General features: G+C 40.5%; 1 protein-coding gene across 1 annotated transcript in view; it reads left to right on the forward strand.

The window, feature by feature from the left end:
• Positions 1-22,444, forward strand: part of SPTLC2 (serine palmitoyltransferase long chain base subunit 2) — a 73,145-nt gene extending 50,701 nt beyond the window's left edge. Inside the window, exons 10-12 of the mRNA XM_059819724.1 lie at positions 14,912-15,047; positions 17,112-17,241; positions 21,845-22,444. Coding sequence (XP_059675707.1) covers positions 14,912-15,047; positions 17,112-17,241; positions 21,845-21,964 — 386 coding nt within the window. The 3' untranslated portion in view covers positions 21,965-22,444. The remainder of the gene's footprint in view (positions 1-14,911; positions 15,048-17,111; positions 17,242-21,844) is intronic.
• The last annotated feature ends 2,741 nt before the right edge of the window (positions 22,445-25,185 follow it).

Raw genomic sequence — 25,185 nt, forward strand, 5'->3', positions numbered from 1 at the left:
CTGAAAACTGAGAGGGTGGTCAAACATTGGAACAGGCTGCCCATAGAGGTTGTGGAGTCTCCATCTGTGGAGACAGTCAGAACCCAACTGGACACAGTTCTGGACAACCTGATCTAGCTGACCGTGATGAGCAGGCAAATTGGACTGGCTGATTTCAAGACATCTTTTCCAACCTAGAGGATTTTGTGAAAAGTGGAAATGGTACCTCCCACAGCAGTAACGTCGTATTTTCAGCATCTTGGGGCATTTTCTATTTTTACACAGAGAATAATAAACCTGTAGAGCTGCTTTTACATTTCACAAATGCCTTTTCCAGTGCTGTTGGACCATAGGGAAAGGTGCAAAGTGGATGTTTCCAGAGTCATTGTCTGCGGAAGATGCATCCTAGAATGACCTCATTGCATTGATACTTCTTAATGGTACCAATTCCTGCTGCTTCATAGCTGGTTTATGTCTGTTTGCTTGTGCACATTTCCAGCCTGTGGTCAGGGAGGCTGACTTGTCCTCTGACAAGATTTCTTCTGATGGTCTTTGACAAGCCGATACACTGTGGCAGTAGCCATCCTACTAGACCTGGGCTGGCAAGGATGATTCTGGCGCCTTGGACAGACTGTAGGTATATTTGGTACTCCCAGATCTGATTGTGCAGAACTCAGGAGCTGTTCATCAAAGCATTGGGAACCTCTGCCTGGAGTTGAATGACACTCATGTCTAGAACACCTCTGTTACCCTTATAAAGGATGTGCTAATTGGTAGGCAGGTAAGAATCAAGGGGACATTCTTATCTTGCCAAATAGGCTGTCTTGTGCCATGTACAAGCTGTTGCATGTCCCTAGCTCAGCAGTTGTGGTTACTGTCTTTCAAATCTACCCACTGGCTAGATAGGTTTCTTGCATCTGCCTTGACACTTATTCTTCAGGATGCCATTCTCTACATTCAGTCACCCTGTAGCCCTGAAGTATCAAAGCAGTTCAAGAAAGATGTTTCCCCTAGTGAAAAAGCTTGTTCTCTAAGGCAAGTTCCAATTTTCATTCCTACTATACTTACATGCCTCATCAGAGCAACAGTTAGTTTCTCCTCCCTTCTATGAGGATTACTTTTCTGGTGATCTTCCTACAGAGGAATGACTGACAGCTTTTAGTAGTAGTTTCTTTCTTCCTGATGATGTCTGACTTTCACCCAAGTCAGGATATTATCTTCTTGCATTTTTGGTTTAAGCTTTGTACTTCAGGGCTGAAACTTTACTTCCCACTATGGAGAGCAATCAAATCTTGTCCAAGACTTCAGTTTATCAGTGGCTGCAGTGCCTCCACGGACTATTGGGATTGGTTACAGAAGATTCTTCTCCAGTAGTGGAAGCATACCCTGCAAAAATATTCTAACATAGCCTGAGCTATGTTAGGCATCTTTCAGACATCTGCAGGTCAATCATCTCATGTTTCAGTCACAGCTTCATCAAAATCTCTGCCACTAGTACAGTATCTGGTAGTGATGCTACATTTGATAAAGCAGCCCTTCATTCACATATGTTTTAAAGACTTGGACCCACTGTTGGCTAACTGTAATGACAGGGAGTACTTGGAGTCTTCTATCCTGTGGATTTGTAGATGTACCCTTCTTAAGGAATGTAAATACTTCATGTATTATTCTCATACATAGTAACGTCCCTCTGAGTCCTTAGTAGGTTACCAAATTCTGTAGTTGAGAGACTGTAAAGGACATATGTAAGGCTGAACATTAGCCTTGTTTCAGTCACACTGGGGAAGATGCAGGTTGCTATACAATTGTGCCAACTACAAAGGCAGAAAGTATGAAAGTTGGTTACTGATGATGTATGTGCACCCAGAAGATTAAACGTACATGTGGACAATGGACAAAACAATTAAAGAATTGAGTTATTAAGAAGTCATTTTCCTTCTTGTAACAAGTTTCATGATGGAAAACCTTTTCAGTCACTCTCGCTCTGGACTGGCATATTAGATACTTCCCACTGCCGCCTCCATGGATAGGAGCTGTAGGGTAGTTTGTATATGCTTTTAATCACTGGGATATCTAGTTCAACTGTATGCAGAAATGAGTAAGTGGTGATCGTAGACAGCCCTTAAGTTCTGAATTGCCTGGCTGGTATGTATGTGAATCCTGATAGCTCAGTAAAAATTCATAGCTGGAGGTATGCCAGTGTGTTACCTTTCTACTCTGAGCTCTGCTGTTAGCCATTGCTGCTTTGTGTTAGCTGTTCGTTTGTACAAAAATGGCACTGAGTCTAGGCAAAATGATAACATATGCAATCTCACTTTAATGACTAAAGATTAATAATTTCTAAGTTTCAGCATTTATAAACATCTCTAATGGAGTTTACTCATTTTATGTATTTATAACTATTACTAAATGTTTGTGTTACACTGGTTTTAGGAGCCAACATTGGCCAGATTTGAGGCAGGATGGTCTGTTAACCTGTCTTTTCTGTGGCTGTGGCGTCAGTAGTGTTGTACTGGTTTAGTCTCTATCTCTTTAAAGCTTGAGTCTTCAGGATCGTATAAAAGGGATTTTGCTGTAGAAAAGCTGTCTCCTGTAGTTTGATAAACATTGGCTTAGTTTAAGTCAATTGGTTTTAACACTGCTTTTCCTTAAAATGTTTATTCGTGCTGGTTGTCTTTACACATGTATCTTATTTCAAAGTCTCTCTGCTCACTTAATGAAGCCTGCTGTTTGAAGCAAAAGACGACTAATCAAATAATTATAATACTGTCATGGCTGTGCACAAGTGAGCAGCCATTTTAGCTGATTTTATTACTGTGTCATTTTGTAACATCTTTGTGTCACCATATCGCAGAAAACCTTTGACATGAGCCAAGACTGTTGTGCTCACTGCTGTACAGAGATTGTGACTGCTCTAGAGAATTTACAGTTTAAATAATAAAAGCCTGTAGCCATCCTGTGGAGCACTCCAGTTGTGTGGGTTGTCCCACCATGTTTCCATGATGGCCACTATATCATAGTTTTCCTGCTGGACAATGGCTTCCAGCTCCTCGTGTTTGTTGCCCATGCTGTGTCCATTTGTATAGATGCACTTTAGTTGGGCTATTGATCCTGACACCTTTTTGGGGGAAGAAGCCCTAATTCCTATGTGACTGATCCCAGGCACTTCCCTGGTTTCTAGCACATCAACAACCCCTACATCTTTGCTGCCGCATGGGTCCCCATCCCCTACCTCCGCTGAGACGGCAGTCCAAAGGTCCTCGCTTGCACACCACCCCTCAAACACTGGTGTTCCACCCCCAGGCTTATCTTTAGCAAGCCTGGTTTTATCCCTTTCCCCCTTCAATTCTAGTTTAAAGCTTTTTCAATGATCCCTGCTAGCTCCTGTGCCAGGATCCTTCTCCCCCTCAGAGACAGGCGTTCCCTGCCTGTCACCAGCAGGCCTGGTGCCATATAGAGTGACCCATGATCAAAGAATCCAAAATTCTGCTGGTGACACCAGTCTCGTTGCCAGGAATGGATCAGCTGGCTCTTCCTGTTTCTTCCCTTGTCATTGCCTGCCAATGGAAGGATGAAGGAGAACACCACTTGTGCTCCCGATCCCCTGACCAGTCCTCCCAAGGCCCTGAAGTCTCTCTTGATCGCCCTCGAGCTTCTTGTCACAACTTCATTGCTGCCTACCTGAATAATCAATAATGGATAATAATCTGAGGGCCATACCAGGGTAGGAAGTTTTCTTGTTACGTCTTTAACACGGGCTCTGAGGCAGCAGACTTCCCTAAGAAGTGGGTCCAGTCTGCATATCGGGCCTTCTGTTCCCCTCAGGTGAGAGTCCTCTACGACAATGACCTGTCTTTTTTTCTTTACAGAAGCCGTTTTTACGCAGGGCGTAGGCTGGCTTAACCTTGGTGACACCCCCAAGCTAGGTGAACCCTCATCCTTGTTATTGTTTGGTTCCACTTGCAGAGCCTCATACCTATTATGCAAGAGGACCTGAGAAGGTGGGGTAGTAACAGAGGGGGTTCGCCTGCTGTGCCAGGCAAGAACTTGTTGCCATTGCCCCCTATCCCTTAAGTCACCTTGTTCCGCTGGGTGGAGAGAGGAAAGGCGAGTTTTCCATATCCCGTGCTCTGTCTGCCTGTTGGGTCTGTCCCAGGGAAGGTAGAGTGCAATTCCACTGGACTGTCTCCCTCTCGCACTCCTTGATACTCCTCAACGTACTCACCTCCTCTGGGAGCTCTGCCACTAAGCAGAGGAGCTGCTCTACCTGGGCGCACCTTCCACAGACTTACCCTGTTAATACAAATACTATTTTATTGGCTACAACAAGGTTGGGCAATACTACCACTGTGATGTTTGGAGTGCATGTGCAGCCTGATCAGTCAAGTTCTCTTGTGGTCACCAAAGTAGGCGGCCTATTGCAATACGACGAGGGGTAATGGTTTTAAACTAAAAGAGGGTAGATTTAGACTAGATATAAGGAAGAAATTTTTTACAATAAGGGTGGTGAAACACTGGAACCACCACCAGAGAGGTGGTAGATGCCCCATCCCTGGAAACGTTCAAGGTCAGGTTGGACAGGGCTCTGAGCATCCTGATCTAGTTGAAGATGTCCCTGCTTGTTGCAATGGGGGTTGGACTAGATGACCTTTAAAGGTCCCTTCCAACCCAAACCTTTCTATAATATGGTTCTATGATTACACACTTGACCAAAGTTCTTTTAAAACCTTTTTAAGTCAGTATATTTTAAATGGTAGTTCTTTAACAGATCATATCTTTCCAGTCACATCAAGAGACATGATCTCTTCATGGCGAGAGCTGCATCTCTTTATGAAGAAGTTCATGGTGTGAGCAGGCTGCCTTGGAGTTCTCTAAACGAAGCTGGTAGTTGCAAACAAAATCAGAAAGTGCAAATATAAAAATACTCCTCTGGGCTTTGGAATATGCCAAAGGCTTCAATCTCACCAGTATATATAAACTCAATGAGTACACAGTACATGCACCCAGCTGTTTTCTGGCATGCCTTTAGACTCCATTGGAACTGTTTAGCTTGATAGGAAATGCAATGACAGAGACTTAATATTAGCATAAATGTTGTTTCTCAGAGACCTTTCAATGCCAAGAACATCAGCCATAATTTTTCTTTTCTCCTTTTTCCATTTCTGAATCTCCTTGGATTTACCATTGCCAATTTTTTTTAACTCAAATTTAACTGTTTTCCTCTCTCTTTTAAAGCACTAAGCATTTTTACCATCACCTCTGCAGTGGCTCCATACTCAGTACCCATGTAATCCAGGCAAATCCCCTGCATACAGTCTTGTTAAAAAGCCATAGGCATGTGGTTAACTCAGAATGGTCGTGAGCCAAGCCCTTCACCACTTCTCCTAAAATAAATCGTTGCTAATGCTGCTGCCATATGGCCAAGGAACATGAGCTCTCAGCGGTCTTTTGATTTCCTCGTTCATGCTTTCAAGTGCGCTGGCTCTTAAACCAAGCTTCTCTTCCCACATTATTTGTAGTTTATCTCCCAAGCGGTGAACTCGGGAAGCACACAAGTGTGTGAGAAGAGTAAATAACTTGACTTAGCTGTCCAGTTAGCGGTTCCTTCGCGTCTCCTGGATGAATTAAGCATGGCTCTACCGTGATGTGGTATAGGCTTTTTTGCCGGGGGGAGCACATCCTGGCAGCAGGTCGCTGCCGGGCAGAGGGAGTCCGCAGCGCCCTCGGGTACCGCAGAGGGCGGCTGCGGGTTCCCTCTGTGCAGCAGTGGCCCCTAGTGGAAGATGCTTGGTCCTTCTGGTGACCCCAGACTCTAGACATAAAGCCTAAAGACTCTTCCCACAATGGCTCTTCCTATTTCCAAGCTTGTTTTAAACCTGGATCCCCCCAGCAGTGCTGTGGAAAAACCCAATGAGTCACTTCTCTCTTCTGGCTGGTTTGCTAAATACTAGAGTTTGAGCTATTAAACAGTAATACAATAGCACTGAGTTCAGGAATTATTGTAATTACTTTTTTTAAGTTTCTAATTGTTTTGGCAGGTTCTCTTGGCATTTGCCTGTGTGAGCTGGTGCTTTATAATGTAAAACTGGGGGAATACAGTATTCTGACCCATACGTTTTAATATGTCTCTGTGCAGTCTCAGCTTACATTGTATAATGGCATATAACACTTCTCTGAAGACATGTAGTGAAAATCTGCAGACGGCATCTGAAGGGAAGAATGTAAAATTCTTACTGCAAATATTGGCAGCGCTGCAGTGCTCACACATGCAAACTTAGAGGAAGCAGATTGGTACCTGTGGAGCCACCTTGTCCCTGGAACTTAAACAATGAGATAGGGAAAGTATTCTGAAAGATAAGAAATCTTTATGTAATGTGTAATGAAATTTTCTTTATTAGCTTTTCTAGTATGATCTCTCAGAAGAAACCAGTGAAAACTTCGCTTTAAACCTACCTCTCGTTTTTGAGCTGTTGTAAATCACTCTTTTTTTTTTTTTGAGGCTGAAAGAATAGATTGGTGCAGGAGGTGACCTTTCCATTATTGTGTAGGTGAGTGCTGCCTTTGGCAGGATTGTGCATGGGAATCGGTCTTGATCCCCCTTTCTGCCTTGGGATGTGAGTTCATGTTACGAGTCTTTTTTCTAACAGATGATGTTACAAGCCTCTTAAAATCAGCTCTGGCAGATACTACCATCCCAGGTCCTTAAACATCTATTACAGCATTTTTAAAAACATTGTGCTCTTCCTGTCTCTCTTAGTGCAACTTTTCCTTAAAAGGTAAAAGTGTTGGCATTTAATCAATGTTGAACTGGAATTTCGTTCGGTGTTCTAGCGTTTTTTAGTTTAAAATCTCACTCTTTCTCTAGTTTTCAGTTTACTTACTATAGCCCTTAAATAGGTACTACTTTGTTTTGAATCTGACCCTTGCTTCCAGTCAGATATTCTTAAATCATGCTTGTCCTTTCAGTTACTTGGCAAATCTAAAAACATTTTGCTATTTTTTTTTTCATTGTGCAAATGTTAGAAGTCATGCTTGACTTGTGCTTTTCAGGAGAAGCCTTAAAAAGGGAGTTTTCTATATCTTACAGGAAAAACATGTTCATGGCAGTAAAAGAGTAGTAGTGCTTTTATGCCATCTCAAAAAAGGAATCAGCTCTTGTGATTTTTTTTTTTTAAATGATGAGGTATTTACAAGTATAGTGTCCAGAAAACAACTTGACTTATTACGTTAACATTGCAGAAGATCTTCATAAGCCCTGAGGAGGCAACTTAGCTTCTGAAAGCTTAGTGGAGAATCTGTTAAATCAGCAGAAGAATATTGAATTCCTGGCTGAGATTTGAAAAATGCTTGTTTCCAAAACAGAGTATGCTGAATTATGTCTTCCACTTAAACAGCCAACCAAAAGACAGAAATGTAGGAATAATAAACAGAGTGGAAGTATAAGCCTTTGCAAAAACAAGGCGGGTTTAATGTGGAAAAATTTACAAGCTTGAATATAATACAGCATCACTCTGACTTGAAGAAACAAACTTCTAAAGGGTGATATATGTAACCAAGCTTTCATCACCAGTTTACTTTGATTTAAACACTTCCAAATGACTGAAAATACAGGCTTTTTGAAATAGAAATGATCACTTGTTTTCTTCTGTTTGCCCCATTGATAGCAATGTATATGGAGAAAAAGATCTGTCCACGCTAATGAAATAGTGCTTTATCTTCACTGTCATTGATGCTGGTGCTCTCAGAAAAGCAACCATGAAATGTTGCAGCCTGGTCCATATCTTTTCCATGTAGGATGTATTTAGCCACCTTATCTTCTGCTTGGGGAGCAGGACATGATGGCATTGGTTTGTTCTCTGTGCCTTCATAATGGATTTTGATTTCTTTCTCTTTTTTTTTTTTTTCCTGTTTTCAGTGATGGTTGGTTTTTATTTACATACATGTCTGGTAAAAATCTTAGTAAGATTGCGTGGTCAAGGATTTCCATAAAATTGGGTTGTAGGTTGGTTGTATCATTTGGAAACGGTGGCGAATGCTACAGAACATACCCTTTCCACAAGCTCTTTTTATTCCACACAAGAATATGGAGGCTCAGTTGTTACTTAAGTAGCGAGCAACAGTCAGTAAACATTACTGCTCAGGTTATAAAATGCCTTTCAGCATTGTTTCCTGAAAAAGTAGGTTGAGATCTGCTGCTTTGATGTCCTTTCGCAGGTATGCGTGCACTTATACACGCACGCAGAGCTACCATAATCCACACGAGCACTTAGTTGACCAAGTATATTATTTTAATTAGCTTGATTTTTATTTTTCTTTTTCTTCCAAGAAAGACCAAAAAATTAACTGGTTTAGTCTTGGAAAAGCATTTGTACAAGGGAGGGAAAAGGTTTACTAGATTCCCTAGATTGTGGCTGTCAGGAGAGGAGAGGACAAGAAACCTTCCCAGCTAAGCAGTCCTGCAAAAATGATAGCCCTCCTAGCAAAGTATGCCTGCTGAAGTCATGCTAACATCAGTAAAACTGTGGTATTTGTCAGGGTAAACTTATTGCCAGATAAATCCCTTCCTTGACTGAAATAAGCTATACCAAGAGAAATTATTCTGCCAAAATTAAGGATGGCACATCTGTCAGCAGGTGATATAATGCTTCTAACCTCCAACACCTCTGCACTGGCAAGAGTTTGTAAGATGGGACAAGCTTGAAAAACAATGTGAAACAATGTGAAACAAATTACATTAGAAACTGAAAGTAACTCTTGTGCAAAGAATTAATGGAGTGTTTTCATCTCAAAGATGCCTTATGGATCTGATATTAAGATTAACTTGCCCTAATCTTCTTTACTTCTTGCAGTGATTTAAAAGATGTCTTTAATATGCTCCAGCCGACCTTCTTAACAAAACCTACTTCTTGTTAGATACCTACCGAGTCTTATCAGAGGCAGTGTACTACTATCAGAATACATCTTCACACATTCTCACAGAATTCTTACAAATCTCTGCTAGTAAATGTTTTCATTTCATTGATCACATATTGAAAACTGGAACTGAGGGCGTTCCATTATGTTACAGCGTGAGCTGTTATTGAGGGACTGAGTAATTGGGGCAATATATATGTATCACAAGTGGAATGATTTTGCATGTACTGAATAGCAATCTACTCATATCAAGAGTTTTCTTCTATTCTAAATTCTTCCTTTGATCATTAAAACCAAACATGTTGGCCTTCAACTAGTATGTAAGATAAAGGCATGGAATTGCTCAGTTTAGCCTTGTTGTCCATGTTGTCAACAAAAAAAAAAGGTTAAGACTGCAAGATTAAAACTGTAATGTGTCAAACAGCTACAAGATTAATTAATGAAAGAATATATAGTAACTTCATCATAGCTGTCTACTGTGAACTGGTATTTGTTGACCAACAAAAGCTGTATTGCAGCTTGTGCATACAGTTAACAGTTTCACTGCTCAGGAACTATTTTAAAGACATGTCCTACAATGTTGCTTTGAAGTCTTTATAAGAATTAATTAAAAATGTAAACATATAGCTTCCTTTGTATTGCATCAAGTATCTCTGGTTTAGATCACGATGACAGTGATCCCTAATGTGACAAGCAGATAAAATCCTGCTTCTGTTTTTTTGCCCATCTGAAGTTGGTTTGCCCCTCTGGAGTTCAATGTCAGTCAGTAGTTTGTTTGTGTACAATGCAACATGCCTTTTATTTCTCAAGAAGCCTTGCTGATGAAGTGTTGCATTGTTTAGAAGGACAGATTTGTGATTGCTCACCGATTACTGCCTAGAGATCACAAGAAGGGGGAAAAACAAATACATCCTGGTCGAACTAAATTTTCTTTTGAGTCCAATACCATCTATGATAGCTTATTCATCAGCCTTAATAGATGACAGAAACATTACAAACATTAGATCTTTGTGGCAGAGTAACTTCCACAAATTCTAGGGCTGCTTTGTTCTTTGTAGAGATGGTTTTTTTAACATGGAATAGAGAAGTTACACAGATCTCGACTCTAAGAAGTGTCTGGTTTTCTATTATTCTTTTTTCAAAGACCTAAGTTCATCCTGGCCTTGCAAAAATTTTTAATTGCTGAGCAATTACTGTGTATTTATTAAACTGCCTTTTGCAAATAAGGGTTTTCTGAGAATTCTTGCAGTATTTGGATGGTTAGTTTAAGCATGAACTTCTACGATGTAAAGAGCAGTGAGGCTAAATATATAGGTTCATAAACCCATTGCAAGAGGAGTTTAGATTTGGTGTGGTGGAATGTGCAGCCCCCTTTTTATCCTGCAACTGAGTATCAACTTAATTTCTGCTTCAAGAAGAAATTTGCTTAAATACCTCCTAGATAATGTTTCCACTACAACTTCTGTCTTTCTGAGCAATATGACCTCTAAAGCAGAGGCCTTCACAAGTGACAAAGTATCATTCTTTTAGCCTGTGGGAATCTGTTCTGGCAGAGATACTAATTTACTTTCCACTAGGGCTGTGGGGAATATGCATCTCGTGCCTTTAGATTCATAATGCAGTGCTTTCTCCAGGGTGCTGGAATTTTTTTTCCTTTTTTTTCAGGTAGATGCTAGCTGCATTTTTTTAAAGAATATTGCTTGCCTTATATATTTGTAAGACTTGATATGCCAGATAGTAAAATGTCGGAAAAGATAAATACTGTCCCTCAGCACAAGTATAGAAACACCATCTTTTGAAGCTTGTTTAGAAGTTGGCAAAAGTTTGCTGTTCATATTAGAAGGTACGTGCTAAGTATTGGAAGAATGGTAAAAATACTACAGTCAATCAGCCATTACTTACTGTATTGGTTCAGCTGGTGGTACTGAACCCTTCTGCTGCAGAAACTCTAAAGCCTGACTTGGCTGTTCTGTTAAGTTGCTTAGGGTTTATGAATGCAAAAGCATGTATCTGGCATTCTTGGCCTCATAGAGTAGATAACAACCATGATGTTATGGGCAATGCCTTAGAGCAAAGGTTTGAGAGGAGCTCTGAGTGACTTCCTCAGCAAAGCTGCCGCTGATCTGGGACTTCACACTTGGTTATTAGCACTTGGGGTAGGAGGACTGCAACTCTGTACTGCATATTCTGCACTTAAGGCGTACAGTAAAACAAATGTCAGTATGAAAATTAGCAATGCCAATTTAAAGTGTTATCTTGGACAGGTGTAAGGTTATGTCAAGTAAAAGCATGTTCCTCTTATCAAACTGTCAGCTGTAAATATTCAGCCCATCTTAGCTATCCAAGCAGAGGCAATTGTTGCATTTGTCTTCTCTGTTCTTTTTTCTTTCTCTGCCGAGTCCACACAGCTACAGCTCTGAGTTGAGGGTGGTAAAGGGAGAGTGTTTCTCCCCTTTAGGTGGCATGCCACCTTTACTTCTGATGCAGTGGTAGCATGTTCTTTAGGGGATACATGTGGGCTTCAGACTAAGTGATGCCCAGGCTGCTACAAGCAAGGAAGTGTTATACTAAATTGCGAGAGCAATCTTGGTATGACTGGAGAAAACTTGCAAAAGGGTATAAAAGCAAAGGAGAAGTTATTAGTTAATCATCTAATTCCAGTGTAGGTCTGTCAGTAGCTAGTTCAAGGCATTTACAGGACCCATAAGAGACTTCAGATCAGTTGCTATCATAAGGGGTTCTAGTTTTCTAGCCTTTTGAAGAACTCAGTTCCAGTAATCCTCCCTTTCTTCCCCCTTTCCTTCCCTCCCTGAAGGTCATCTCATTCCAGTTTCCTAGATGAGAAGATATTACCAGAATAGTTGCACAACTCCTATGTGAGAACAATTGGCAGCGTGGTGTCTGAGTCGGCCTTTTTTACATGGTCTTAAAAATGAAGCTGCATACTGCCAAGAAAGCCAGCTGCTGGAGGATTGCTGCAGTCCTGGCAGTCTTTTTCTAGGCCTACAGCTGAGCAGATGTGGACAGAGCTCTGAGCTTCAGAAGATGTTTGGGCTGGGAAGGGATTTTGAGATCCTGTCTTGAATTCTCAAGCACTGTTTGGGTACAAGTGGGATTAGCAGTGGTACCTAGTCACTGCTGTATCCAGGCACTGCTTGGTTTGTCTTTGTGGTCCCAGAAAACATGGTAAAACTGTAGTAGCAGTTGACAGGCTGCTACACTAGTGTGTACCAGTGGGGCTGAACCAGCAAATGTTAACAGAGCTAAACACTGGATGTATGCTTGTTGCATGATATTGCAAACCCTATTCAATTAGCGTGTGGCATCACTCTAAGTGCAGGATTTTGTAGTGGAATAGGAGACTAAATATGTTGAAGTGCAGAGGAGGGTAGTTGCACAGGATGCAGGGAGAAAGGAAAGCAGATGACAGGGAGCCTGCACCCAGAGCTTGTTCGATTCCTGGTGTTTTGCTTCACCATGACTACTACAGTTCTCTTCAGAAGACGGTAATGACACACGGTGGGCAGTGAGAAGACACCGCTGAGTCTGTTTTCAAGTTCTTGGTAATATTGTTGTAGCCATGGTGACAAGTTTTTAGAGAGGTAATAATTTCATTAAATTGACTGATGGTTCCGGAGCGAAGTGAAAGCTGACAGGCTCTTGAGACCCACAAACCTGAAGAAGGCAAGTGTCTTCCAAAGCTGTCAGGTGCTGTAGTAGGTGATTACATCTCTGTAGAGAACTGAAAGGCTTGCGCATGAAACTTTTTTACATCTGAAAGCACTCTTCAATCTATAAGGACAAATCTAGAATCATAAACTCTTTATTGGGAAGGAGTTTAAGGAAGACTGTGAAGCGGTTGCCAACTACAAATTAAGGTTGCTCTTTAATCTTTAGCCTGGAAGGCTCCCAACAACTTGGAAAAGGGTGAGAATGTGTAAAGGAGAAAACTATAAAGGTGCTGAAGTTCCTTCTGGTCGAAGCACTGTAAACTCCGTGCTTTGTGGGAGCATGGAGAGAATGTATGTATGGGGGAAGCTGCATTCCCGATTGTGGGAGAGGGGCTGACCACAGCAATTGTATCCAGCTGTGTACATTACCTTACTACTCTCATAGTGGTGAAATCTCATATGTATTTTGATGGGATTGTACATCACTGACTCAAAATGTTGTGAGAAGTTGTGCATTTCTGTATAGGAGACATGTGGATGCAGCTTTCTCAGAAGGTACCATAGTAGCTTTTCTTCTGCATACAGATTGATCTGGACACTTGTGTTTTTATTGATTGTCTCAGTCTTAGAAATGCAAGTAGTGGCTTTTGGCCCACTATCTTTAGTATCTTGTAGTAGGCCTGTTTCTTTTTATTTTGTTGGGTTTTTTATTTTTTTCAACTTCACTTTGCAGTCTGGGGTATTTAAAATAACCAAATAATTGGTCTGAAGACATAAGAGAAAGCTGGGTCTCCACTAGAGGATCTGATCTGATGTGAGCCAATTAAAAAATAAGTTTCATAAGCACAAGATGCCTTTGTTTTACTGAAATCTTACTGCTTTTTGGGGAAGAGGAATTAAGCTTCTGCAGAAGCTCTGGGGGAGAAAAGATTAAGAAATAATGTTGTTAATGGAGGAGAAGAGATGTCTTAAATGGCAGTGAATGCCGTTAAAAATACCAGCTCCTACCCACTAATGATAGGCCAAGTTTTGCAAATTTAACAGGTTTCATCCTTTTTTGTCATGCTTTGCCTTTGATGGGATTTTGCCTTTGATTGCATGGTTGTGGGTGGAATGTCTGATACTCTTGGCTACAAAAACTATATAGGTTCTTAAAATTACATGTGTTCTGGCCTAGAGCAGAGCTATGTGGGTGTTGGGTGTTTCTTTGAGACCTGGTGTTCCTTTTGATTAATCACCTTATGTTATCTACAACTTTAAAGGAAGATGATTAATATCTAGCAGGCAACTTCACTATGTGGCATAGATCCGCACTGCTGCAGATTTAATGCTTCAGTATATGAATCACCCATCTGGTGAAGGCAGTGTTTGGATAATCAATTATCCAGAGACAAGTAATTATAGATGTTACTTATCATAGTCTCATATACTTACATATATTTATACTTGTATACATTATACTTAAATATATTTATACTTATTATGGCTTAATCTCTTAAGCACATTAGAGTATTAGTTGATCAGAAATGCATTATCATCTGCTTAGGTGAGATGATGTGGATCTTTTTCTGGGCAGTACAGAAATGTAGCACACTGTGCTAGGCTAGAATTTAATTGATAAATAGGTTGTCCTATGCATATATGAATAGCTGGAATATTTAAATTATACTAGCTGTCCAATGTCCTGTGTACTAATTTTGACAAATGTCAAAAAAAATCCATACAGAATTGGCTTGAATACATGATAAATTGGCTGCTGCTGCTTATGTGAAGTGAGCTGGATTATAAGAAGTAATCAGCTGAATTTAAACCCAGCTCATTTTAACTGAAAAAGGTTAGCGAGTAGCCACATTATCAGTTCAGCAAGCAGATCTAAGGAGGAAAGTAGTAATTTGCATTAATATAGACAAGCAGGATAAAACATAGCAAACAGCCCCAGCTGATTCAATAGGTTTCCATTAATTATTCAAAGTGTAAGCAAAGTCTTCTTCAAGATGCAGTTACCAGTGAATTTTGAGCAAATTTTGAATCTTGTTTGAAAGCAGGTAACTGCCTTGTTTTGCCAGGTACTTCTTGATTAAAAACTTGATACGAAAAAACTAGGGAGTGCTTGGACTTGATGGTTGTGCCTGTCTTAGTCCATTCAGCTACAGCCTTGTCAGAAAATGAGTGATTAGTCTTGACTACATGAGGTAGAAGAAACTGCCAATTCTAGTTTGCATTTAATTTTAACACTTCCTTAAGCACAAGCGGTACATTCATAGTTTGTACTTAGAGGTCTTGTGTTGCAGTTACACATGTGACTTCTGACTATTGTGTTCATGGCCTTATTTTAATTTCTTTTCTAGGGAAAGCGCGTGTGCAACAGCTAGCAGAGAACACGAGATATTTCAGGAGACGACTGAAAGAGATGGGCTTTATCATCTATGGAAATGAAGATTCCCCTGTTGTGCCTCTGATGCTGTACATGCCAGCAAAAATTGGGTAGGTTTAACAGGATAACTTCTCATCCTTTAAAGCTAGGATGGTACAAGAATATTAAGGCTTTTCTAAATATAAGAAAAGACTGGTTTGATTTTTGCTTTTATGTTCATGACTGAGTCTTACAAAACATGGAAACTTCCTATAAGTGATTTTGAGAAAATCAAGGCTTGTAGCTTGGGGCAGCAAGAACGCACTTCAGGGAAGCAATTTTACCACTACGTGCCACGTTTTAAAAGTTGGGTGTTTTTTTCATTTTATTTATCTGTAAAGTGTATATATATATATGTGCTAAAGAGAAGCTGAAGTTGAATGGAAATTAAAACTCACTGCACGAGTCTTTTCAGCCAGCTCCTGGATCAGAAGCAGCACACATTTCCACAGATGAACTCTGAAAATTAAAAAAAGAAAAAGCAGGGAGGTGGGACATGATGGGACACAACAACCTGTATTTGATGAATCCCAAGTTTTTTAAGAGGTCTGGGTTTAATAGCTCAGGTATTGTTATCGTAAATACTAATAGAACTGTAACACATAGCTTTATAAATGCTTATGGACTGGTGGGCTGCTGTGTGGATAATTAAGGCTAAAATTCTGCAAGCAAGTTATAATGTCTATATTAAAAAATTTTGCAACAAAACAAAAGCCTGATTTCAAGGACAACTTGGCTTTGATAGCTGCTTGTCAGTGTATATAATGCAGTCCTCAACTAACACTTTCAAATTTGGAAAGCATAGCTTCATTTTAAGCTGTACTGAACATCTCTAGTGCTCTTCTAGCTCAGTTAGGCTTTAGTCTGGCTAAGCACTGTGGTTCTGTGAGGAAACAAACATCTAGCACTCTGCATGAAGCTAGTTACAGTCTTCCTCCACCCTTCTCAGTATAACCAAATATAAAAGGCCTGTAACCTTTATGGGTGCTGTGGAATCTGCAGTGTGTGCCATCCAGCACACAGAGGCATACTGTTTCTACTGTCCAGCTGCCCTATCAGTCAGAACAATCTTTTTCATGGAAATGTTTATTAGCTGAGCAGTTCAGCCAGTAACTTACTTAAAAACAAGCAAGAACACAGAGCTGTGATGAGCGTTGGCTCGTAGGATGTACATTGGGTCTACTTCATCCTTTCTTTGTCTCTTGTAGTCCATTTTTAAAATAGTTTGAATGTACTAAATGGATACACTTCATTTTGTATCAGGATGCACCTATTTATACGGAAAAATAGTTGTAGCAGAAGTAAAAGGCAGAAAATTTAAAAACCTAGTAAAAGTATGTTATTTTCATCCATCCTTATAAGCCTCTTAAGTTCATTGCTACTTCTCAAGACAAGGTCAATTCAAAAAGGATTAACCATTTCCTGTGGCCTGTAGAAACACCCACGATTGCATTGCCATTATGGAAAGGAATTAGATCTTCGTGCCTCTCATCATATAAGTCACAGCCCCTGTGACTTCTTTAATCCCCGTAAGAATTTGTTTTGTTGAAGATACTGTGTGACAGTTGTATGAGGTTTTTGCACCTTCCTTAAAAATATTTTATATCAGATTAGATGATCTCTATTTACTGTGGCAATTCAGTGGTTCCCATGATAAGCACTTAAAAAGTGGTACATTCTGTGACACCACAATGTACTTTAATTGAATTAAATTGGTGAAAACAAACCATCTTGAAACTGCAGAAGCATCTGCTTTGGGGGATTGCAGCATGGGGGATTCCTTGTATAGTCAAACTTCTGAGCCAAAATCCCCGTTTCCTGTTGGAAAGATCTCCAAGCTTAAGTTACAAATCCATTTAGAAACAGCCTGCTAAAAGACCAGCCTCTGCCACATATAATCTTTCAGCTTTGTTAGAACTTAATACAGTGAAACCTTTTGAGGAGGACCACCTTGGGACTTAATTTAAAAAGGCTTTTGTGAACAGGCATTCTGCCTCTAAAAGAAAGCACTGGAAGCTCCAAATTGTGGTCTTACAGGCTTGCTTCAACAAAGGCCTGTATGGGTTAACATACTGAGACCCTCATGTTGCTGCTGCTGGTATCATTCTGACAATCTTTCCTGTTCTCTCTGGCAGTGCGTTTGGGCGTGAGATGCTGAAGCGGAACATCGGTGTTGTGGTTGTGGGCTTCCCTGCCACCCCCATCATCGAGTCCAGAGCCAGATTCTGTTTGTCTGCAGCTCATACCAAAGAGATGCTTGATACGGTAAGCGTCTCATCTTGTCTTCCTTTTGCTTATGCCTTCTCTAAACAGATACAATAGTTGTCTATTTTTTTGTAGACTGGTTCAATGTTTGGTACATGAACTAGTGGAACCTAATGTTCAAAGCCTTGTGTAGTAGAGCTGGCAATAACTCCATCTCTCTTTCCTTGCTTCAACAATGTAGAATGGCTGCCTACAGTAAATCTCAGGGACTTTCTTTTCATATTTTAAATGATGCAAGAGGGACAGTCTCATTCCTTTGAGACAATGCTCTTTCCCCTCTTAAGAGGCTCTACCTTCCACTGAATCTTTTAGAAGGAGAAAATTCTGCTTCTTCTGACCCTAGATGCAGAAGGTAAGAAAAAAAAAAAAAAGCCTGAGAACCTCCAAAACATCTATATTCTTCTCAAAAGCAAGTGCAAAACTCAGCACATGATTACCAGTGAGAATTTTTATTCCAAAGGAGGAATAGAGACACAGTCCTGAGCATGCAGCGATGGGGTCAGGAAAGCCAAAGCCCACCTGGACCATTAGTCTCTCAAAGGACATGATATGCAGCAGGCAGGGCTTTTACAAGGATATTAGTAGCAAAAGAGAAGAGTAGAGAAAATGTGGGGCTGCTGCTGAATGGCATAGGGATTGGGTGACAAATGACACGCAAGAGGCCAGGGTACTCAGTGCCTTTGTTTCCTCAGTCTTTACTGATGAGACTTGCCTTCAGGAATCCTGGGCCCATGAGGTCAGTGGAAAAATACGAAGCAATGAAGGCTTACCCTTGGTGTGAAGGAGGATCAAATAAGGGAACATTTAAACAAACTGAACATACACAAGTCCATGGGACCTGATGGGGTGCACACACAAGTGTTGAGGGAGCTGGCTGTCATTGGAAGGCCACTCTTGATTATCATCTTTGGAAGGTCATGGTGACTGGGGGAGGTACCTGAGGATTGGAAGAAAGCAAATGTCACCACTGACTTCAAGTAGGGCAAGAATTGTGATCTGAGGAACTGCAGGTTGAGAAGCCTCATCTTAATCTTGGGAAGATGATGGAGAAAAAAATCCTTGAAACTATTTTCAAACCTTTTGTCGACAAGGTGATAGGGAGTAGTCATCATGGAGTTATGAAGGGAAAATCATGCCCAGTATCCAGATATGATCAGGTGCTAACACTTATACATGAATGGCAAATGGGACATACAAACAGATATTTACTAATGTTGTGTCAAAAAAAAAAAAAAAAGATTGAAACTTTTCACACTTCACTGCCGCAGAACTTTCAAATCAACAGCTGAAAATGGCTCTTTTTTACTTCAGTTTTGTTAGGAAAAATAGTAAGGCAGTGGTGTGTGTACAGTTTAGTAATGTGTACTTAGTGTCATTCTGTATCAGTTAAACAACCTGCCATGTAACTGTGGTGCTGTATTTCCTGCTTCTGAGTTGTTTTTGCCTTGTAAGACCTGAGAGATTCTGCCCTGACTTTGCAACAGCAGATTGCCTAAGGAGTTGCTTCCCAGCTGCTTGTCCTGCTACTCCTCCCGTAATTATCCCAATTCAGTTGTTTCTGTTCCAAATAAAAATTCTGAAACAGTATGTTTGGAGAAGGCCCTCTCCTTCCCTTCCTTTCACAGAATCGTTGGAAAAGACCTGTAAGATCATTAAGTCCAACCATCAACTAACACCACCATGCCCATTAAACCATGTCCCACAATGCGACGTCCACACGTTCCTTGAACACTTCCAGTGATGGTGACTCCACCACTTCCCTGGGCAGCTTGATCCCCCGCTAAACAAATAGTATCACAGACTTGGCTCAGAGCATGGTAACAGAACTGAGTGTGTTGACACAAATGAGGGAACAGTAACTTCTGGCCAGGTGGACATGGGGGGATGAATGGGAAGGAGGTGGGAGGAGGAAGAAAAAGAAAGTAAACTGAAGTCTCTGAAATCACATTGCTGCAAACTGAGCTATAACTAAAGCTGTGCTAACTTGATGTGCTGGTACTACCTGAGCAATCATGCAATCCTGCTGTGGGTTAGATTCTTGGTCTTCTCTCTTAGTGACTAGCTGGAGTCTTTACCATAACAAGCTGCTTTTGCAGGGTCTATGTAAGTGCTATACTTGCTCTCTTCCAAAACCAATCTGTAACTTTTATTCCTGTGCTTAAAAAAGCTCTTTTCCTGTCAATTCACTTACAAGTCTTTCTGCTTTCCAGAACATGTTTCAAGTTTTGTGCATTTAACTTTAAAAAGTCATTTCTAGGGTACCTCTGTATGTGCTAAATGCTCTAAATCAAGGAAATTATTGCTTAATATATTAGGGCTTGTCTGCCTAAGAAAATTCATCCAGGTCAAAATGAAGTGTGAATTTTGAAGTGAATGAAGAAATCCTGATTTAGCTCAGTATGTGGAGGCTTTGTTCCAAGTGAGTGTAATCCACTTTAAGGTTCAAAACAGCTGCATGCTCTGAACCCAGAACATTGGCAAGAGGAGTTAATAAGGAGCAAGTCTTTGTGTCAGTGACTGTGTTTTCTTGTGATGCAGTGAAAGGGGATTGATTTCAGGCAGCTAATCATTAAGGCAGCCCTCAGATCTGATCCCTCTGCAGAACTGTGGCAACAATATCCAGGAGGAAGAAGAACTGAAATGAATGGACTTGGAGAGAGCTGGCAGAGAGCTTCTTCAAGTCAGTGACAGAGAACTTGGTCACCCATCCGTGTGTGCATGGATGCTAACTAGGGCTGTTATGGCATTTTTTCTAAACAAAATTTATCCAGATTTGGAGCACAGGCAAGAGAAGCTTATCTTGTAAATGCTGATATTTGTAATGCTTCCTTGTTCTTATTAAATAAACCCATATGATGGGGAACAGTTCTCAGTTAAAATTTTAACCGTTTTATGTAAATAAAACTTCCTTGCCTAAAAATATTTGGCTCAGGATCAGAGTGAAGTCCCTCATAACCTGCATCCCTGTGGACTGGTGCTTTCTTTTCAGTGATGAAAAATATATTGCACTCTCCTGAAGTCGGAGTTCACCAGTGCCATTTTCTTTGTAGTCTTTGCTGGTCACATGGTCCTTTTTGTTTTAAATTAATAAAATCCTAAATCTGTGATCAAGAATAACAGTTAACAGACTCTTTCAACAGAAATTCAACCTTAAATTGTTTCTGTATGGGATCTTTACCTAAAGCTCTGGCAAACTGTGCCCATGCTTTTGTTTTATTTTGTTTTTACCAAGGTCCAACTTCTGGGTGTGTCATTCCCCCAGATTTTAGAGTGGAGAGGTTCTTGCTGCCAGATATAACAAGCATGAGGGGCCATTATTTAAAGAAACAAAAACTTGAACTATCCATCCAGGAAGGAAAAGCATGTAGGGATATTAACTCCCGTCTGCCAACTATTCTCAAGAGACAAGCATTTGACCCAGAACATGTTAAAATTGGAGCATTGATGTTGAATTAGAGGCATTCTGAAGGAATGTTGAATGTACCTATCTGAATAAATTTACAATTCAAGGGAGTGCAGAATGCCAACCTTTGCCTATATAAGATAATTAGCATCATGTACTGTTGCAGATTTGTCTGCAGCAACCGATTTATTTTGTACCTTGCTCCAGGAGTGTTCTGTAGAGAAATTAAGTTTAGGGTTTGGCTTTTAACAAACCCTATTGTGCACCAGTGTCTTAGCAAAGAGATTGCAACATAAAGAAAGTTATGATTAACTGAGCTGGGACTTTCCTCATTTCTTACACTAGCAGATGTTTGATCTCTGGTAAACTTCATAACATTTGCATTCAGGTCAAAATGGTGAAAGGTTTTGTTAGCTCACTAGCAGTTTTCTGGGCCATCAGTTGCCCGAGTGTTGCCTTTGTGGCAACCTCAGTCAGTGGGACTTGCTTTCCAGGGAGAAAATGCTTCGGATCCTACCCAGAATAACTTTTTTTTCTTTCCTTGGATTGGCTGCCAAAAATCTCCCATGCAATGTTGTCTATGATACAGAGCTTGCATCTCTAGTTGTATATGGGCAAGGCAAATTAACCAAATGTAGATAGAACAAATACATCGATAGAACTTGTTAACACAATATTGCAGTTTGCCTTTCGCTATCTTGCAATTCAAAAAATACAGGAGGTCAGAGATGGTATACTAATACACATGTTGTTTTCATACTGAATGATACATAGAGGAGTCAAACCTTCATGTACGGTTTTTTTCTGCTTCTGCTTTGTTACCTCCAGGAAGGGAGGAACATTGTTCTCTGTTTTTCTGTCTTTGAATAGTCATGGCTTTTTTGGGGATGACTATGAAATTTGAGTTAGTATTGCTGGATATTATGATCCTGCCTTGGATGTGGAGTGGTCAGGTGGGTGTAGAGTCACTCTCGGCTAAGTGACCAGTGCTGCTTACTTGGTCTCGAGACTTCTGAATGCTAAAATCCAAACCAAATCCTATGCACCTATGAAGCTACAGGCTTCTAGCTTCTAGCACAGTAAAATCTCACTTAAGTAAAGTGGCTGTCAGAGTAGTCTGCAGGCATGCAAAAAGGAAGATGTGGTGATAACTTGCTTGCATCTGTCTCCTCTGCTGATCTACTGTGGTCTCTTTCTCAGGCTTTAAAAGAAATCAATGAAGTTGGGGACCTTTTGCAACTGAAATATTCCCGTCACCGTTTGGTACCTCTCTTAGACCGGCCCTTTGACGAGACAACATATGAAGAAACAGAAGACTGAACTCCCTCTGTGTGCCTTGGTGGAAGGGACACACCCCGTGGGACACTCCGTGGCACGCAGGCCACAGCGTCCATGAACAACACACTTGTGACTGCTTAGCATAAAAGACATTTCCTCACAATACTGAAGTGGCCACATCAGCTCTAAATGGCATTTTGTAAATAGGGAGAGGAGAAAAAAAGCTTTGATTCCTGTGTCTTTGGGGTCTGGCCCTAGAGGTGCTTGGCTTTATTTTTTCTTGTTGCTTTTTTTATTTATTTGTCTCGATGAGTTCGCGGCAACCTGAGTTGGCTGTGGCGGATCAGCTTAGATTTTGTATGCACCATTAGCCTCTCAAGTGCTGGCTGAGACGTTGTGAGCATGCGTGATGCTGTCACGGCAGCATTTCCAGTGTCACTGCTAGGTTTTTGACCTTCCCAGTAGGGACTAAGCTGACCTGTCTGTTCTTGGAGACTTCCTAGAGAAACTGTTGATTGCTAACTTTGATGTATTTAACAAGATGGATAATCAGCCAAAGTTGTTTTTTTTTTTCTTTTGCAGTTACTTGTGTTTAAAACTTGAATTTAGCCTTTTTAAAATAAATGTGTTGTTGACATGTTACTCACAGGACCATTGTTCCCAAACATTATTTAGTTTCATAAGCAACAGGCAGAAGGACTTCTGGGACTCTAGCCTCTTTTCCTTCCCAGTATGGATACCAGATTGTCTCCTGGGTTTGACACTAATGATCCTCTTGATATAGGTTAAGTGATGGTGAGGGTTTTTGTTAATTTTTTTTTAAATGGGCTGTATTTTGTCTTCCTTCTGAAATACTTCTGTTTAAAAAAAGAGAAAGGTGGTTTTAGTGTGTGTTGCTTTCTCATCTTCAGGTTAATTTCTTTTGCTTTAGAATTATCATAAAACCATGAACAAGTCACTGCTAAGTTCTAGAAGGGTGCTTTTGGGATTAAGTAAACCATAGCAAGCCTTGTGCTTCTTGTTAAGACCAGAACCCCTCAATAAGCAGGCCTATACAATGGATGACTATTAGGAGAACCACTTATTTCATGCACATCTGTGAAAGACTGATTGTTACCCTTTGCCATGCTAATTCACTGTTTCTTGTCATATATGAAATGTTCTTCATTGGCCGTGTTGCACAAGGCTTTTATGCAGAGTATAGACAGCATGGATCTTGTATTATGTGTTACATTTCGGCTAGCCAACAAGGTCTCGGTTGGCAGCTGCATATCTGTGTAGGCCTTCCCTAAGGAGAGAATGTCTTCACAGTTGCATTTAGTTTGAAATCTTTATTCTTTTGCATTTCTTTTACTGTGAGATCAAATTAATGTTCACTGAGCCAGTTGCTGTTTGGAATCTTTATTTGCAAGTTCCATACTGTCTTACTCTGATCAAAGTTTGAAATAGACACCTTTTGCTCTAGCACACCTTGGAGGTGGTCTGCTACTTAGTCATTGCACCTTGAATTCTTTCAGTGAACAGAATGGATCATTGAAGAGGTACCAAAAATTTTATAACAGGAGTCAACTGCAGTATGGTTTGGTTCTGTATTTTATACCTTGGACATGTAGGGTTTCTGCAAAGATAGTAAAGCTTTAACATCATGTCATTTGGGTTGGGCCAGCTCTTCAGTCTGGGTTAGCATGATGCTTTTTGCAGGTGACTGGAGTTTTTTAAACAGATTCTTCATTGTAATGCTAAAGTAGAGTGCAGCTCAAAGCTATTTGCCTGGTGCTGCAAAAAAATTAGTAATTTTTAAGTTCTTCTATGTTCACTCTGCAACTAACAGGGAAGGAGCACTTTGGTCACTAGAACCAAGCAGTTCTGCAAATACATCTGGTGATTTAAAGCAGAATTGGCATCTATTTTATAGAATATCTATCTTCATGCGTTTATAGATCTTGTTCCATTTTAATGTAACAGAACTTCAAAACGCTGAATCAGTTTTTTACCATTGCATTGCAGAAATTTAATTAGGTGAGAAGAACTAAAGTTGACTGTTTCAAAATAGGTCCAAATAACTGTTTCTGTCTTTGTCCACAAATGTTGATTTGCTCATCTTCTGGAGCAAAGTGTGTGCACAGTCCAAGCAGTCTATAACCTGTATGTGCAACTTTGATAGCTATGGAGTAGTCTCATTTGTTCAGCCACGGAGCGAGTAAGCTGCATGAGCTTACTTTCTCGCCTGTGTTCTGCCCAGGACTAGCTCTAACATTCCAGCAGATGACCTGCTTTCTGACTGCAAGAAGCTTTACCTGAAAGAATTACTGCTTTTCTTTCTTTCTGGATTATAGTAGGGAACAAGAGGAGCTTAGTGCGGGAAGCTCTAACTCCAGTCCTGGTCCTGTTGACTTGATTATGGAATGGTTTAAGATCGGACAAAACCAACCAACTTGAAGGCACAGGCATGGGTCATAGGGAGCTGTTTTGAGCATTCCCAGATGTACAGCGTGCTTGTGTCTGCTGTGTAGTCAAGTCAGTTTGAAAATTGTGATGTATCAAGTTAGAAGTGGGTTATCGTAGATTCTACAAGTCTCAAGTCTTAGTCTTGTTTCTGGGATTCAGTTTTAGGGCAGCTTGTCTTTAGAAGGGAGAAAAACATCTGAATAAATCTCAGTAGTTCAGGTAACTCCTGTATAACACATCTGAAATTGTCAGTGTTTTCCAATTACTGGTCACCATTGGGGTTCCAGTTGCACTTGTTGGGGTAATTGTGTTCATGCTCAACTTCTGCCATTTAGTATCTTTCTGCTATGTCACGCTGTCTGCATATGGCTTTGAATTCTGGGTTGCAAAGACATTTCAGAATTCATTCAGGCAGTTAGTAGCATTTGCAAACTGCTTGGTTGCATTTCAGCCCTGCCATATCCTTTTTGGGAAACAACTCTCCCCCTGTCCCCGCCCCAGGAGGCCTTTTATTCAAGGGCACCTGTTTTGCTAAAGTCTGGTACCTGTTGAAACTACTTCTGAAAAAGTAAGAAGTTACGAGTCCAAGATTTCACACTTTTAAGTCAGTAATTCACTGAGCATGAAAGCCGGGAAAATCTTTTCACATTTACTGAAAAACTCCACTCCCACAACTGAAGGAGCAGACCACTACTGGTTTGTACTAGGCAAACCTACAGCATGTATGCTGTCATGGTATGTGTAGGATGGACTGCTGCTTTGATATTTATGTACTGACCAGAAATGTCTCCTTTTTGTCCTGGCAGTAGAAGTGA

This window comes from Gavia stellata, chromosome 7, assembly GCF_030936135.1.
Source record: "Gavia stellata isolate bGavSte3 chromosome 7, bGavSte3.hap2, whole genome shotgun sequence".
NCBI classification, from domain to species: Eukaryota; Metazoa; Chordata; class Aves; order Gaviiformes; family Gaviidae; genus Gavia; species Gavia stellata.